Genomic DNA, 14,400 nt, shown 5'->3' with positions numbered 1-14,400 from the left:
CTGTGTCCCACCAAGGCCCTCTGTGGTGCCTGTCCCTCCCTCAGGCAGGGCCCTTTGCCTCCTTTCCTCCGTCAGCCATGGCGTCGAGTGAATCGCGGGTCCTAGGTTGGCTCTGGGTTGACCCCAGCTGGATTCGAGGCCCTGCTTCATCCTTCCCTGTGTCTTATCCTCACGCTTCTGGTCTGGGCTCAGGGCTAGTGACAAAGGCTGGGCACATGCCGCTCCTCCGAGCTGCCCGGCGTCTCTCCCCACCAGGCCTCTCTGTCCTCCACTCGCCCTCCGTGTAGCCTGGGCTGGCATGGTGGGGACGCTCGAGTGTGCAGACAGCCTCCATCCCGCCGCTGGCCCCACTGTGTGCCGTCCTCAGGGTGCATTCGAGAGATCGGGCTCAGCCCCTGGGGATTTTGAGCGGGTGGGACACCCCCGAGGTTCTGAGTCATCGTCTGTGAGACGCAGTGGTGATGGCGCTGCAGAGGCCATGCTGTGGTCCCAGCGAGCAGGCCAGCACGTGACAGCGCCTGACCTGCTGTGGCCAGCGGCTGTCACCGTACCAGAGGCCGGGAGTGTGGCTGCGGTTGCCTGGGGCCCACGTCAGCTCGGTGTCAGCAGGGGTGTCACGGTGCTGGACTTCTGTCCTGCGTCCCGGGGCCCGATCACAGCATGTTCCCGTGTTCCTTCTCCCCAGACGAAACAGAACAAGCAGCCGCGCCTCACCCTTTTCCAGGACTCTTCCATTTTTCCCTATCTCAAGGATTGTCGTCACCTGTGAGAAATTTATTCGTAGGGAATTGTCTTCCTGTTTAATTGTCCCCAATTTGAATTATTTAGAACTAAGTTTAGTGACCTGTAATTCCAAGTGAAAATAGGCAAGTTCCGCCATGTGTAAATCAGCCAATGGAGGGTCCGTGGGAGTAAGTCTTAACGAGCCCGGGGGCCTCATGTGGAAGGACGGGGTCCCATCCACACCACCCGATCCCATGCTGGGCAGTGGCACCGCTGTCTCGGGCACATCCTCCGGTGTCCAGCACAGGACCCTCGTTGGGTGGTTCCCGCTGTTTATCCTCGGGGCCTCTGCCCACTACAGAGCGTCCTCCCCCGTGGGAAGCTGACATCTGCTGTCCCGAGGGCGTGGTCCCAGGCACGGCGTGTGCCCGTCCGTCTGTGCCCGTCACCGGGCGGAGGCTTGACGGGGTCCTTGTGTTTCCCACGCAGCGGCGGACGGCGAGGAGGGCTGGTCCCCGTGGGCGGAGTGGACGGAGTGCTCTGCCACCTGTGGGCCTGGCACCCAGCAGAGAGGGCGGTCGTGCGACGTCACCAGCAACACCTGCTTGGGCCCGTCCATCCAGACGCGGGCGTGCAGCCTGGGCAAGTGTGACAACCGCAGTGAGTGTCAGGCCGCTCGGCCATCCCCGTGGGGTGGGTCGGCGGCGCCCGCTGCCCTCTGTCCGAGGGCCCCAGTGGGCTCCCCTGGCATCCAGCCTGGTTGGTGGTCTGCCACTGATGGCCCGCGTTCCCGTGTGCTAGTCCGGCAGGACGGCGGCTGGAGCCACTGGTCGCCCTGGTCTTCCTGCTCTGCGACCTGTGGCCTGGGCAACATCACACGGATCCGGCTCTGCAACTCGCCGGTGCCCCAGATGGGCGGGAAGGCCTGCAAAGGCAGCGGCCGCGAGACGAAGGGCTGCCAGGGCCCGCCGTGCCCAAGTGAGTGGGACGGGCGGTGGGGCCAGAGCCGGCCGGCCGGCTCTGTAGCTGGACCTTGGCGCCAGTGCCCAGCGCCTGGGCCAGGCTGCGCTGTGTGAGCCAGAGCCTGGGCAGGGGGCTGTCCCAGCCCGCGTGTCTCAGGACACGGCCGTCTCCGCCACCGGGTGGCGGGGTCCATGCTTCCGGGGCACATGTGGGCCCAGTGCCAGGACCTTCTGTGGGGACCTGATCACGGTGTCCAGACCCGGGAGAACAGACATGCAGGGTGATTTCTTCCACCGCCCATTACCTGTTTGTGCCAGTGATGGACGGCGGCCGTTTAAAATGGACCCCGATGTCACAGACCCTCTTGGGCACGAGCGCCTCGCGTATGTGGCAGAGGCGTGCCCGCTGCCAGCGGCCCCATCAGCGGTCCTCAGCCTCTAGACGCCAAGGCTGTGCGACTTCCCTTCCTGGAGGTCAAAACAGAACCAATCGAGATCCGTCACTGACACCAGCCCCTGGTCTCAGGCCGTCAGAATCACATCCCCCGCTCGTCCCTCCGTGTCCCTGCAGAGCAGGCCCCACCCGCCCTGACGGTCTCCCACTCTCCCTCCGCAGTCGACGGTCGCTGGAGCCCCTGGTCCCCGTGGTCAGCCTGCACGGTCACCTGTGCCGGAGGGATCCGGGAGCGGACACGTGTCTGCAACAGCCCGGAGCCGCAGCACGGAGGCCAGGCCTGCGTGGGGGACGTCCGGGAGCAGCAGATGTGCAGCCGGAGGACCTGCCCCATAGGTGGGTCACCCTGGGCCTTCCGGCGCAGCCACAGTGGTCTTCCAAGTGACCACTGCGCCTTCATTCCGATTAAAAGTACGAAACGCACGGGAAACACAGCGGGGAAAACTCCGCTTTAGGCACGCAAGGAGTGCCGCCGTTAACCCGCACCACGCTCCTGCCGCACGTTTACGTAGAGACAGAACTGTGCCACGCAGAACAGATGCTGCACACACTAATGACCGCAGGACACATGCGTGACCGCCCACCGAGCTGTCCGTTCTTGGGGCTGGTCATGTCTGGTGGCTGCCCAGTATCACAGCACACGACACACTGGCGTTCCCTGACGGACTGAGTTTGACGGCAGCTGAGCCGCCGTCGGTCAACGCCCACGCGAGCCCCTTGGCCGCGGTCGGTGTCCGTCCTGATGGGCGCCCGTGGGCCCGGCCCGGCCTCACCCCGCCCGGCCTCACCCCGCCCTGCCTCCCCGCAGACGGCTGCTTGTCCAACCCCTGCTTCCCTGGTGCCGAGTGCAGCAGCTTCCCCGACGGCTCCTGGGCCTGCGGCTCCTGCCCGGCGGGCTTCCTGGGCAACGGCACGTACTGCGAGGACCTGGACGAGGTGGGTGCCTGCCCGGCAGTGGGGGGTGGGGGCGGGGGCCGGGGAGCCGCGGGCTCACCTCCGCTCGTCCCTGCAGTGTGCTGTGGTCACCGACGTCTGCTTCTCGACCGGCAAGTCGCACCGCTGTGTCAACACCCGCCCCGGGTTCCACTGCCTGCCGTGCCCGCCTCGCCTCAAAGGGAGCCAGCCCTTCGGCGTCGGGCTGGAGGCGGCCAGGATGGAGAAGCAGGTGAGCCGCCTCCGCGTCATCGGCGAAGGCTTCCGAGCCGCCGGCCAGAGCCTAGAGCGACGGAGGGTGGGTGGAAAGCGAGGGCTGTGGGTGGCCGGGCTCTGTCTGCCGGCGCGGGCGACCGCGTGGGTGCAGAGCTGTCGCCGGGCACAGGCCGTGAGAGCACAGAACTCAGGCTGGGTCTTTGTGCAGAGGGCCCGTGAGCGCCAGGTAACTGTTTCGTGAGTTAGTGGCAGCACAGCGTGTCCTGTAGGCTGGGACGCATGTTCCGGATGCTTGCTCGGCAGCTGCCACCCGTGTACGTCAGGGGATCCCCACACCCTGGCCCTGGCCCTTCCCACCAAGCGACAGTCTCAGTGTGTGCCCTTCCTCGCAGGTGTGTGAGCCTGAGAACCCCTGTAAGGACAAGACCCACAACTGCCACCAGCACGCGGAATGCATCTTCTTGGGCCACTTCAGTGACCCCATGTACAAGTGCGAGTGCCAGACGGGCTACGCGGGCGACGGACTCATCTGCGGGGAGGACTCGGACCTGGACGGCTGGCCCAACAAGAACCTGGTGTGTGCCACCAACGCCACCTACCACTGCGTCAAGGTGAGCATGCGGGCGGGGAGGGGACGCTCCAAACCCTCCCGGCGGCACTTCCGGGCAGGGTGCCAGGGCGGCGGGCCCCGGCTCCCGGTGACAGCGCGGGAGCCTTCCTGCGCGAAGGCTCCTAGGGCGCTGCTGTGACCGGCACGTGTCCTCTGTTTGCAGGACAACTGCCCCCACCTGCCCAACTCAGGGCAAGAAGACTTCGACAAGGACGGCGTTGGCGACGCCTGTGACGAAGATGACGACAATGACGGCGTCAGTGACGAGAAGGTCAGGGCGGTGCCGTCCCAGCGCCCGCTCTCGGGTCAGGGGTCCCCGCGGGCTCCCGCACGTTCGCGTCGCCACGGCAAATGCTGGGTTTGCGAAGCAGCCGACCATCCGGGCGCGGCTGCCCACGCGCTCCGCGGAGAACGCTGTCGGTGCCTGACCCGCTTTTGGTGGCGTAAGGGACACGCCTCCCCCTCCCCGCCCCCCGTGGGTGCTGGCCGTGGGCGCGGCAGCTTCGGCCGAGACTGGTGCACTTGCCTTTATGGTGATGTTCCGAGTCACCGATTTCTGAAAGATGGTTGCAAACGCGACGGTTCGATGTCGGCACACGGGCCACACCAGCAGGACAGGCCTCGCGCATTTCGTCAGCGGCGGCCCCGCACCTGGCTTTCCTTGATCCCTCGACTGATGCCCGCCTCGTTGGTTCCCGTGGCATTTATCCCGTGGCGTCTGTCTTCCCCGCGCGGCGTGTGGTCTACCGGCCTCCCGTGGGAAGTCTGCTTTTTGCCGGGCGGAGGCACGCGTAGCAGTGACGACCTGGCCGGCGCCCGCTCCTCGCTCTCTGCGGCCGTGGCCGACCGGCTGTGGCACGAAGCTCGCGAGCGCCCGGCAGACGTCCCTGTGCCGTTTCTCACGCGTGGCCCTTGCCCTTCCAGGACAACTGCCAGCTCCTCTTCAACCCCCGTCAGTTCGACTATGACAAGGACGAGGTTGGGGACCGTTGTGACAACTGCCCCTACGTGCACAACCCTGCACAGATCGACACGGACAACAACGGCGAGGGCGACGCCTGCTCCGTGGACATCGATGGGGACGGTCAGTGCCGCCCCGCGTCCGGGGCGCTCGCGTCCATGTCGGGCCGTGCGCCGGCCCCACGGCTCCTCCGCGTGGGCCGTCTGCAGGCTGGTGCGAGGTGGGGCGCCCCTCACAGGAGCCGAACTCAGCCCTTCCCGTGGGCAGTGAGGGGTCGCCAGCCTCAGGACCCCCTCCCGAGACACATGTCCAGGCCCTCGCACCCCCTGTTCACTGGACACTCACTGCAAAGCTCCCTCAGGTTCCAGGTACCCACGGGTGGGACCCTGATACCACCAGGCCCCCTTTGTCCCGGTCCCTATACCTTCGGTGCCTGCCTCGCCCCAGCCTGAGCCCCGGGCGAGCTTCTGGCCTGACCGCGCCCCTCTCCTGAGGGTTTCTGGGTGTAACTTGGTACGACACTGACCGCTGTCCCCGCTCCAGGACAGTGACTCACGTGCCAGCATCTAGGGCTTTGGGCAGTTGGGCGTCCCCTCCGGATCCAGCTGGCGTCTATGGCCTGCGCTTCTTTGAGGTCTTATCCCACCTTCCCTGGACCCCCGGCTAACACCCCCTCCTCCCCAGGCCCCCCTGGTCAGGACAAGACAGAGCCTCGGCCTTGTCTCCGCACTCCGCCGGGTGTGCCTGGTCCCTGATGCGGCGTCTTTGCCGTCCAGGGTTAAGTCACGTTCTTTCCTAGTTCCAATCTTGGTAGAATTCATGAGCGGTTTTTATGTTTCTTGAAATAAGGTATTTCCCTGAAAAACCCTGCCAAGCCCTGCCGTCCTCACTTTCCCACTGGTGTAGGGGACGGGCGACAAGGCAGGGTACCTGGGGAGACAGCCAGCTCCCGCTTAGCGCCATTTTCTGGACAGACGTCAGGTCCCTGGACCTGGCGGGCTCCGAGACGGCCCCGTGGCGGCACAGCCGCAGCTGGCGGCATCTGGAGGCTTGAGAGCCGGCCCTGGCTTACACGAAGAGCGGCTGACCGTGAAGGGGACACTTGACGCGCCCAGCGCTCCTCACACCGTGCTGTGTCCCGAGGTCGCTTTTATTAGAAGCCGGGCTGTGACGTGACAGGAAAAGCAGCTTTCTCGGAGATCATGTGCTTCTCTTTCCTTTGGATACTGACAGATGTCTTCAACGAGCGAGACAATTGTCCCTACGTCTATAACACGGACCAGAGAGACACCGACGGTGACGGTGTGGGTGACCACTGCGACAACTGCCCCCTGGTGCACAACCCCGACCAGGTAGTGGATCAGGCACCCGATCGGGGTGTCCGTGAGCAGAGGGCGGGCTTGGGGGGCTTGACTGGTCATAGGTCAGTCGCAGACACAGACGTCTTTGTGGGTTTCCATTAGCTCTGCCAACAAATATTTACTGAAAACACGTACTGAAGTTGGCTCTGAGCAGGACTTTCGTGTGTCGGTGGCCACAGGCCAGATGAACGGACGCCTCACCCCTCCCCCCGTCTGAAGAGGGACCGTGTTGTCCTTGAATTGTCTCTGTACATCCCCGATACGATCGGCGGGCTTGGCTTTGCTTTCAGAAGACTCAGCGAGAGCTGACCTGCTGATGTGGTCCGTAGACCATACTTTCGGGGATGACGTCCAAAGGGGGCTTGGCCCTGGAGCTGACCCTTCTTCCCTAAGCGGAGCAGCCCCGTGGGAGGCGGCTGAGGGAGGCGGCGGGGCCCAGCCCCAGGTGTGCGTGGACAGCAGTGTGACCTTCAGGAGCCGGCTGCTCTCCGTGCTCCAGCCGTCCGTCGCCTGTGGGAGGAGGTGGTCCAGCTGAAGCTCCCACGGGTGGCTGTCAGCCTGGCACCCATTTCACCGGATGGATGCTCAACGCTGTCCCCATGCTCTGTCCCTCAGACCGATGTGGACAATGACCTTGTGGGAGACCAGTGTGACAACAACGAGGACATCGATGAGGACGGCCACCAGAACAACCAGGACAACTGTCCTTACATCTCCAATGCCAACCAAGCTGACCACGACCACGACGGCAAGGGTGACGCCTGTGACTCGGACGATGACAATGACGGGGTGCCAGATGACAGGGACAACTGCCGGCTGGTTTCCAACCCCGACCAGGAGGACGCAGATGGTAGGTGACTGACGGCTGGTGCACGGGCACATTTCTTCGGCTTCCTGCTGGTGTCGCCCACGTCGGGGTGAGCGGAGGTGTCCGCCTCTCCCTAATTTTTGAAACTCTTGGGGGCCTTTGTGAAGAAGGCCCGCGACAGGATGAAGGAGAAGTCGGTGTGTGACGGCAGCAAGGAGACAGGGCGGGTTTATTTCAAGGGCAGAGCAGGTCCTAGCAGTGGGAGCGGGGTGTGCTCTTGGCAGTGAGCGCCCGGGGCCGCTGCGGGCTGCGGCCCGGGGGGTTCGGCCGGGCGGGCATGGCCTTCCCGCGGGGTCTGAAGTGAGTCACCAGGTGCTCAGCAGGGCTCGGGGCTCTGGGCATCCTGGGGCTTCTGGTCCAGGTGGGACACAGCGGCTTGCAAATGGATCCTGCTGACTCCGGGCACTATGTAGAGGATGCACGTTCCTCATGGGTGGCGACAATGGGTCCCTGGGTGTTTGAGCCAGTGTGACCGAGGGGCATGTGGGAATCACTGACAGAGGGAAGCCCCGGGGACCCCCATGGAGCAGCCGGCAGAGAACACGGGGCTCTCTGAGCTGGGGACAGACGTATCCCCACAGCCGCTCAGCTCATAGCTCTGGACAGAGAGACCGGGGCCGCTTCCCCAGGAGGGAGGCCTGGCTGGAGGGCGGACACCGCCAAGCCCTCCGGTGGCTTTCAGAGCTCTTCGTGCCTGAATTCCCGGCCGCCCGGCCGTGGGGTGCGTCTCCGTGAGCAGAAAGGAAAGGCCGGCAGGGATGCGGCGGGAACGTGGCTGAACGTCGGTCACCTTCCCTGAAGCAGCCGGCCCTGCCGTGGGCTGGTCTGGCTGACCGGCCTGCCTGTGGGTTGGCACCGTGCCACAGACTGGGTGACGATGCAGCGCCCCCGTCCCTCAGCGACCGGGGGCTGTGGTCCACCTCGCCCCCATTGCTCCCGCCACCTCGCTGGGAGAGTGGATAAGGAGCTTCCGTATCTCCCCAGAGAAAACCATGCTTAGCATGGGTGCCGCTTTACGTGCCAAGGACACGGTAGGCGAGTGATCACGAAAGTTGGTAATAGACTCTGGCCTATGAGGAAAAAGCCAGAAGGCCACTTGGTCACCTTACGGCCACTCGGGTTCCGCACCCGTTCTGAGCTCAGGCGAGGTGAGAGGTGGCCCCCTGGGGAGGTGACGGTGGCAGGCCGCCCTGCTGAGCTCCTCGGTGTGCCAAAGGGCGTGGAGAGCCCGCAGCGAGGGGTTCTCCGAGGAGCTGGAGGCGCGGGCTCCCGCATGGAATACACAGCATGCCGGCCGTTGCGTTGCAGGGGATCGTGCGCTGGCTTCCCTCAGACACGGAAGGGCCGGTGGCAAGCCGTCTCCTGTGTTTCCTTACTTTCCCACTTGTCCTTGGTGACAGGTGACGGGAGGGGAGATGCTTGTAAAGACGACTTTGACAATGACAGCGTGCCGGATATTGACGACGTGTGCCCTGAGAACAACGCCATCAGTGAGACCGACTTCAGGAACTTCCAGATGGTCCACCTGGACCCCAAGGGCACCACTCAGATCGACCCCAACTGGGTCATCCGCCACCAGGGCAAGGAGCTGGTGCAGACGGCGAACTCCGACCCTGGCATCGCGGTCGGTGAGCGTCAGCGCGCACGCGCTCGCTGTCCCTGCCTGTGCCGGCCTGCCGAGCGCATGGGTGGGGTGGCAGGTCCCTCCAGCGGCCCCGTCCTCCGTGGGCTGCAGAACCGTCGCCTAAATATTCGGGTCGGAAGAGCTCGGGGAAGCGCGTGCTCGCTCTCCGAGTCCCTGAAGTTTCATTTGATCTCACGAGCTGGGTCGATAAAATACACAGTGCAGTGAAACTCTGCCCCGCCCCCGCGGGTGGGGTCTGGGTGTCACTAGCGTCACGGTGACAGAACCCAAGCGGGACAGGGGGCGGGCCCGACCCACAGCGCGGGGCCAGCGCTCGGGGCTGGTCCAGGGGCCCCGCGTCTCAGGGCGGCTGCTCCCTCCGGCACAGGCTTCGACGAGTTTGGGTCCGTGGACTTCAGCGGCACGTTCTACGTCAACACCGACCGTGACGACGACTATGCCGGCTTCGTCTTCGGCTACCAGTCCAGCAGCCGCTTCTACGTGGTGATGTGGAAACAGGTCACCCAGACCTACTGGGAGGACCAGCCCACCCGCGCCTACGGCTACTCGGGCGTGTCCCTCAAGGTGGTCAACTCCACCACGGGGACGGGCGAGCACCTGCGGAACGCCCTGTGGCACACCGGGAACACGGCCGGACAGGTGAGGCGCGGCCGCCCCCGGAGGCCCCCACCCTGGGCTCGTCCACTGCCGCGCAGCGTGATCATGTTCAGGGTCTTCCAGTGAGCCCCGCCTTCTCAAAGACGCCGTGCCGGGCGCTTTTGCAAGCGTGATGGGCGACACTCTCCCAGTTAAGCGTGTTTCTGTCCCCGTGCCAGCGTAAGGGTGCACCTACGTCCCACGCCGAGGAAGCAGAGGCCCCGACGCGAGGCCGCGTGTCCAGCTCAGGTGGCCGTGCTCCCGGCACTGTGCCCTTGCTCGCCGGCGTGGGCTCCGATCGGCCCTGGGCATCCGTACTGTGAGCGTGAGGCGCAGCGGCCCACACGACAGCTCCCTCCTGGCACCGTGCGACTGCGACTGAGACTCGCTCTTCCCCTCAGGTGCGCACCCTGTGGCACGACCCCAAGAACATTGGCTGGAAAGACTACACGGCCTACAGGTGGCACCTGACCCACCGGCCGAAGACGGGCTACATGAGGTGAGGGCGCTCGGTGGCACGGACGCTCCGTCCAGAGACGGCCGCGCGTGACTGCCTCGCACGGCGAGTCACGGTGCGGACGGACTCGGAGCCCGGCGCGCATGCGCGTGACTTCCTCGCACAGTGAGTCACGGTGCGGACGGACTCCGAGCCCGGCGCGCATGCGCGTGACTTCCTCGCACAGCGAGTCACGGTGCGGACGGACTCCGAGCCCGGCGCGCATGCGCGTGACTTCCTCGCACAGCGAGTCACGGTGCGGACGGACTCGGAGTCCGGCGCGCAGGCCGCCCTGGGGCTTCCGCCTCTTTCCCGCCCCGCACCTCCTCCTACCTACAAGTCACTGTCATTTAAAAGACAGAACCCCAACTGTGGCAGAGCAGAATATCGCACGTGTCGCATTCAGGTAGCTCAGAGGGTGGCGAGCGTCTGGCCCCGGCGGGCGGTCTGGGCGAGCGGAGAAAGCGCAGTGGCCCGTGCTCCGCCTGGAGAAGCGGGTCGCGTTCGTGTCTGACACGCGAGTGGCCGAACTGAAATCACGTCCGGAGAAAACTCTCACCCATGTCAGTCCCACTGAATTCTGTCCTCCCAGCGTGACGGCCTTCGTGGTGGGTTTTGAGTAAAATGAGCTGTGGATGACTGAAATTTAAGTCTTGTGAAGTTAACACTAGTTGATAAGAGCGTGACCCAGCAGGCCCTTCACGAATGGTGTGTGTGCGTGGGCGTGCGCGTGTGCATGTCTGTGTGTGTCTGCGCGTGTGCGTGTGTGTATATCTGTATGTGTATGTGCATGTGTGTCTGTGCATGTGTGTGTCTGTGTCGTGTGCTGCATATGTGTGTCTGTGTATGTTGTGTCTCTGTGTGTATGTGCATGTCTTGTGTGTGTCGTGTTCTGTCTGTGTGTGTTTACATGTGCATGTCGTGTATCTGTCGCATGTGTGTGCATGTGTGTCCTGTGTGATATGTCTATGCGTGCATGTGTGTATGTCTGTATCTGTATGTGTGTGTATGTATGCATATGCGTGTCTGTCTTGTGTATGTGCATGTGTGTCTGCATGTATGTATTTTATGTGGCCACATGTGTGTGTCTGTGTGTGCGTATGTCTGTATGTGTGTGTGCCTGTGTGTATCTGTGTGTGTGTCTGTGTATTTGTGTCTGTGTGTGTATGTGTGTGTGTATCTGTGTGTGTATCTGTGTATGTGTGTTTCTGTGTATTGTGTCTGTGTGTGTGTATGTGTGCATGTCTTGTGTGTTTGTGTTTGTCTGTGTGTGTGTGTGAGTGTGTGTCCCAGCACCGTGCGGCTGGGTGGGGCGTGCATACTGGCAGGGTGTGAGTTCCCACGGGGACGCCCGCCTGCTCCATCGTGTGTCGCCCACCAGGGTGGCTTGGGCCCAAGGCGTCCGTTCTTCGTCTGTAGGGCAGCCCGGCCCGGCCGTCACACAGCGCACAGCTAGTGGGAGGAAGCTGACGGGCACGTGGCTGCGATGACTCTGATGGCGATGACATGGAGGTCACGGGGCGGGGGGCTGGTGCCCAGGCTGAGAGAGGCCCCCGGCCCCATGGAGGGGACCAGCAAGGGCCGCCCGCACCACTGACCGGCTCTTCAGCTCTCGAAGGCGAGAGCGGGGAGCCCCGCCATCGTAGCGAGAGTAGTGGGGAAGGACTGCCGAATGTGTCACGGGGTCACCCTCTCCTCTGTCCCCGTCCACAGAGTCCTGGTGCACGAGGGGAAGCAGGTGATGGCGGACTCGGGGCCCGTGTACGACCATACCTTCGCCGGCGGGCGGCTGGGCCTGTTCGTTTTCTCCCAGGAGATGGTTTACTTCTCGGACCTCAAGTACGAGTGCAGAGGTGAGCGGGGACAGGCTGCTGGGGGGCGGGGGCACACGCACACCGTCGCCGCGCTCGAGGGGGCCGCCCGCAGCAGGCGTGTCGTGCGGTCAGTTCAAGTCACTCGTGCCGTTCGCAGTCGGATGCGGAGGCCTCAGGAGGACAAACGCTTTCCAGTGCTCCATGCCCGCCCCACCGCACTGTCCTGTAGTGTCCTCTGTGCTCTCTCCCCACTTCGAGCCCCTGACTGAGTTTAGGTCGTCACCCGTGCTGATGTGGAAGGGAAAAAGCAAATGGAGGAGGAGGGAGGAGGAGGGAGGGAGGAGAGGGAGGAGGGAAGGAGGGAGGAGGGAGGGCAGGTTGGTTCTCTTTGGTTATCTCTTTACATCAAAGATTACAGACCCGGAGGGAATGTGGCCCCCGCCCGGTCTAATCCCTCACCGTCACATGACACAACAGTATCCCCCTTGCGCAGCTGAGGTGACCGAGGCTCAGCGATGCTTCTCAAAAGCCACACGTTGACGATCATACATCAAATAAAGGGATGAAGGGAGCACAGAACCTCACTTTATCTCCTCGTGTCTGGCGAAGCTCTCGTTTACCTGTGGGGTTTCAGCGCTTCCTCCCCCGCTTCCCTCCTTCATCTTTTCATGATGTCTTCATCCACCCATCCATCACCCACTCATCCATCCATCCATCCAACCAACCACATTGCTGTCTTTTTTAAAAATTAAAGACGTTTTAGGCTACAGGTGAAACGGAACGAAAGGAAACCCAGGGCCCAGCACCCTAATTCCGCTCACTGTTTCTAGACGCGTAAACCGGACCTGCTGCGTTTCCAGCCACGTGCGGCCCATGCTGTCGCCCGGACACCTCAGCACCTCACGGACTCTACTCTCCGCTAGCAGCCCCGCCCCGTCCTTGACCTTCACCTCCGTCATCAGCCCCGAGATCACACGGTGACGCGGCCGGAGATGAACACCCCGCCCCCGCAGGAAAGAGTCTGACGACACGCGAGACTCTGCAGTGACGATTGTCACGACAGCACGTTGTTTTTTTCTCGTTTGTTGAAAAGAATGGCGTTTACATGTAACATGTAATTCCTTATTGTATTTATGTGTATATGGAGTCGAAGGGACATTGTGCGTGAGACAGCATCGCAGATTAAGCAGGAACGACGGCACCACGGCGCTCCCACAGGGCTGCGGCCGTCCCGCCACCCCACGCAGCCTCGTTAGGTCATCAGAAGGGTCGTCAGAGGAAGGAGGCGGTCGGCCAAGGGCCCTGCAACACAGGCTGCCCACCGACCGACTGGGACACTAGAAATGACTTGGAGTGTAAACGAGGATCCCCTGCCCCCGCCCTCGGCCCGTGGCGAGGGGCCTCTCGCTCGCGGAGCCCACTGAGTCCAAGGACGGTCCCCGCGGAGTGGCCCCCAGGCGGGGCAGGCGTGGGCCTGGCCAGGCCTCCTGTGTGTGAGCGAGGTGCCGCCCCGTGGCCGGCCGCCCGGCCGCGTGGGGCCGAGCAGACTCGAGACAGCCCCTGGCCGCTGTCACTCGACTCTGCGTTCCAACCGCCAGTCTGCTCGAGTCCCCCCGCGTCCCCGCTCCGGCCTCTGCTCCTGGGGCCGGACACGCCGGCAAACGGCACACCTACTTTGGCGTGTAATTCCTGGTCTAGGCTTCGAAACCATGGAAAAATTGCCTTTACTCAATTCGGTGACACATTTCCTTAAGGTTCCAGTTATAAGTGTCGTGTTAATATTTATTAAATGAACACAGAATACAGTTCCATTCCACAATAACTTATTTTGAAAGTGCCAGGGAACACATATGTGGTATAATTTCCAGAAGTAAACATATGACTGGCATATAATAATATAAAGATGCAGCAAAATATCTTCCTGTCAAACTACAAAGCTTTATAATTTATGCTGTCGTGACAAAGCACGCTGTAAAATGTAATAGAATAAATAAATAATAATGAAGAGTCTATAATGGATGGAACCTTAATATATACCGTTGCCAGTGACTTTAATTCAGCATTTTTCACTGCTACGTATCTGCTGTACAGAGGATTTTAAAACCTGTGCCGATGAAACGTCAGTGCCAAGTCTCTCCAGACTCAGCCGCCGTCGGCCACGTGGCCGTCCCCCAGGCGTGGTCCGCTTTTGCTTGGCACGGACCCTGCCAGTCGCGCGCCGCGTCAGGGGAGGTGGCCTCGGCCGACCTGCGCGGGGGCAGACCCTCCCTGGCCACTGGCCATCAACAGTGGGTTCATTTTGATGTTAAATAGAATCCGTAGCTTCCGTTTTAACGCCCACATTCCATTTGACAAAGTCGTGTTCGCTGCTTCCTTCAAGGTCGACTTTCTTTCGTTTTGCTGCACTTTTTACATTTTTGCGGACAGCAAGCGGGCGCCATCGGCCTCACGCTGTGCCGAGTCTGTGGGTCCCTGTGTTTGGCGGGAGGGGACGGCGGTACGGGGTGACGATGTGAATATTTACAATGTACCATATTCTTTTTGGTAAATTATTTATGTTTTTAAACAAACTTCTCATACAGATTGATGAAACTTCTTTGTTTTGCCAAAGACTGTAAATACTTATTTATTTGTCGGCCCGGTCGGCGTCTTCCCACCGAAACCCTGCATTCAGCTAGAGCCTCACTTTTATACTTTAAAGACTATTAATAACAGAAAATA

General features: G+C 62.2%; 1 protein-coding gene across 1 annotated transcript in view; it reads left to right on the top strand.

Annotated features, from left to right (window-relative positions):
• Positions 1-12,609, top strand: part of THBS2 (thrombospondin 2) — a 23,593-nt gene extending 10,984 nt beyond the window's left edge. Inside the window, exons 8-22 of the mRNA XM_039881802.1 lie at positions 1,213-1,383; positions 1,525-1,701; positions 2,302-2,475; positions 2,948-3,075; positions 3,152-3,304; positions 3,681-3,899; positions 4,062-4,169; positions 4,823-4,982; positions 6,093-6,211; positions 6,836-7,070; positions 8,489-8,716; positions 9,101-9,372; positions 9,771-9,868; positions 11,579-11,718; positions 12,510-12,609. Coding sequence (XP_039737736.1) covers positions 1,213-1,383; positions 1,525-1,701; positions 2,302-2,475; positions 2,948-3,075; positions 3,152-3,304; positions 3,681-3,899; positions 4,062-4,169; positions 4,823-4,982; positions 6,093-6,211; positions 6,836-7,070; positions 8,489-8,716; positions 9,101-9,372; positions 9,771-9,868; positions 11,579-11,718; positions 12,510-12,517 — 2,390 coding nt within the window. The 3' untranslated portion in view covers positions 12,518-12,609. The remainder of the gene's footprint in view (positions 1-1,212; positions 1,384-1,524; positions 1,702-2,301; positions 2,476-2,947; positions 3,076-3,151; positions 3,305-3,680; positions 3,900-4,061; positions 4,170-4,822; positions 4,983-6,092; positions 6,212-6,835; positions 7,071-8,488; positions 8,717-9,100; positions 9,373-9,770; positions 9,869-11,578; positions 11,719-12,509) is intronic.
• The last annotated feature ends 1,791 nt before the right edge of the window (positions 12,610-14,400 follow it).

Source organism: Pteropus medius, unplaced genomic scaffold (assembly GCF_902729225.1).
Source record: "Pteropus medius unplaced genomic scaffold, Ma_sr-lr_union100, whole genome shotgun sequence".
In the NCBI taxonomy this organism is placed as follows: Eukaryota; Metazoa; Chordata; class Mammalia; order Chiroptera; family Pteropodidae; genus Pteropus; species Pteropus medius.
The sequence above is the reverse complement of the archived record's forward strand: the minus strand, read 5'-3'. Positions and strand labels throughout refer to the sequence as shown.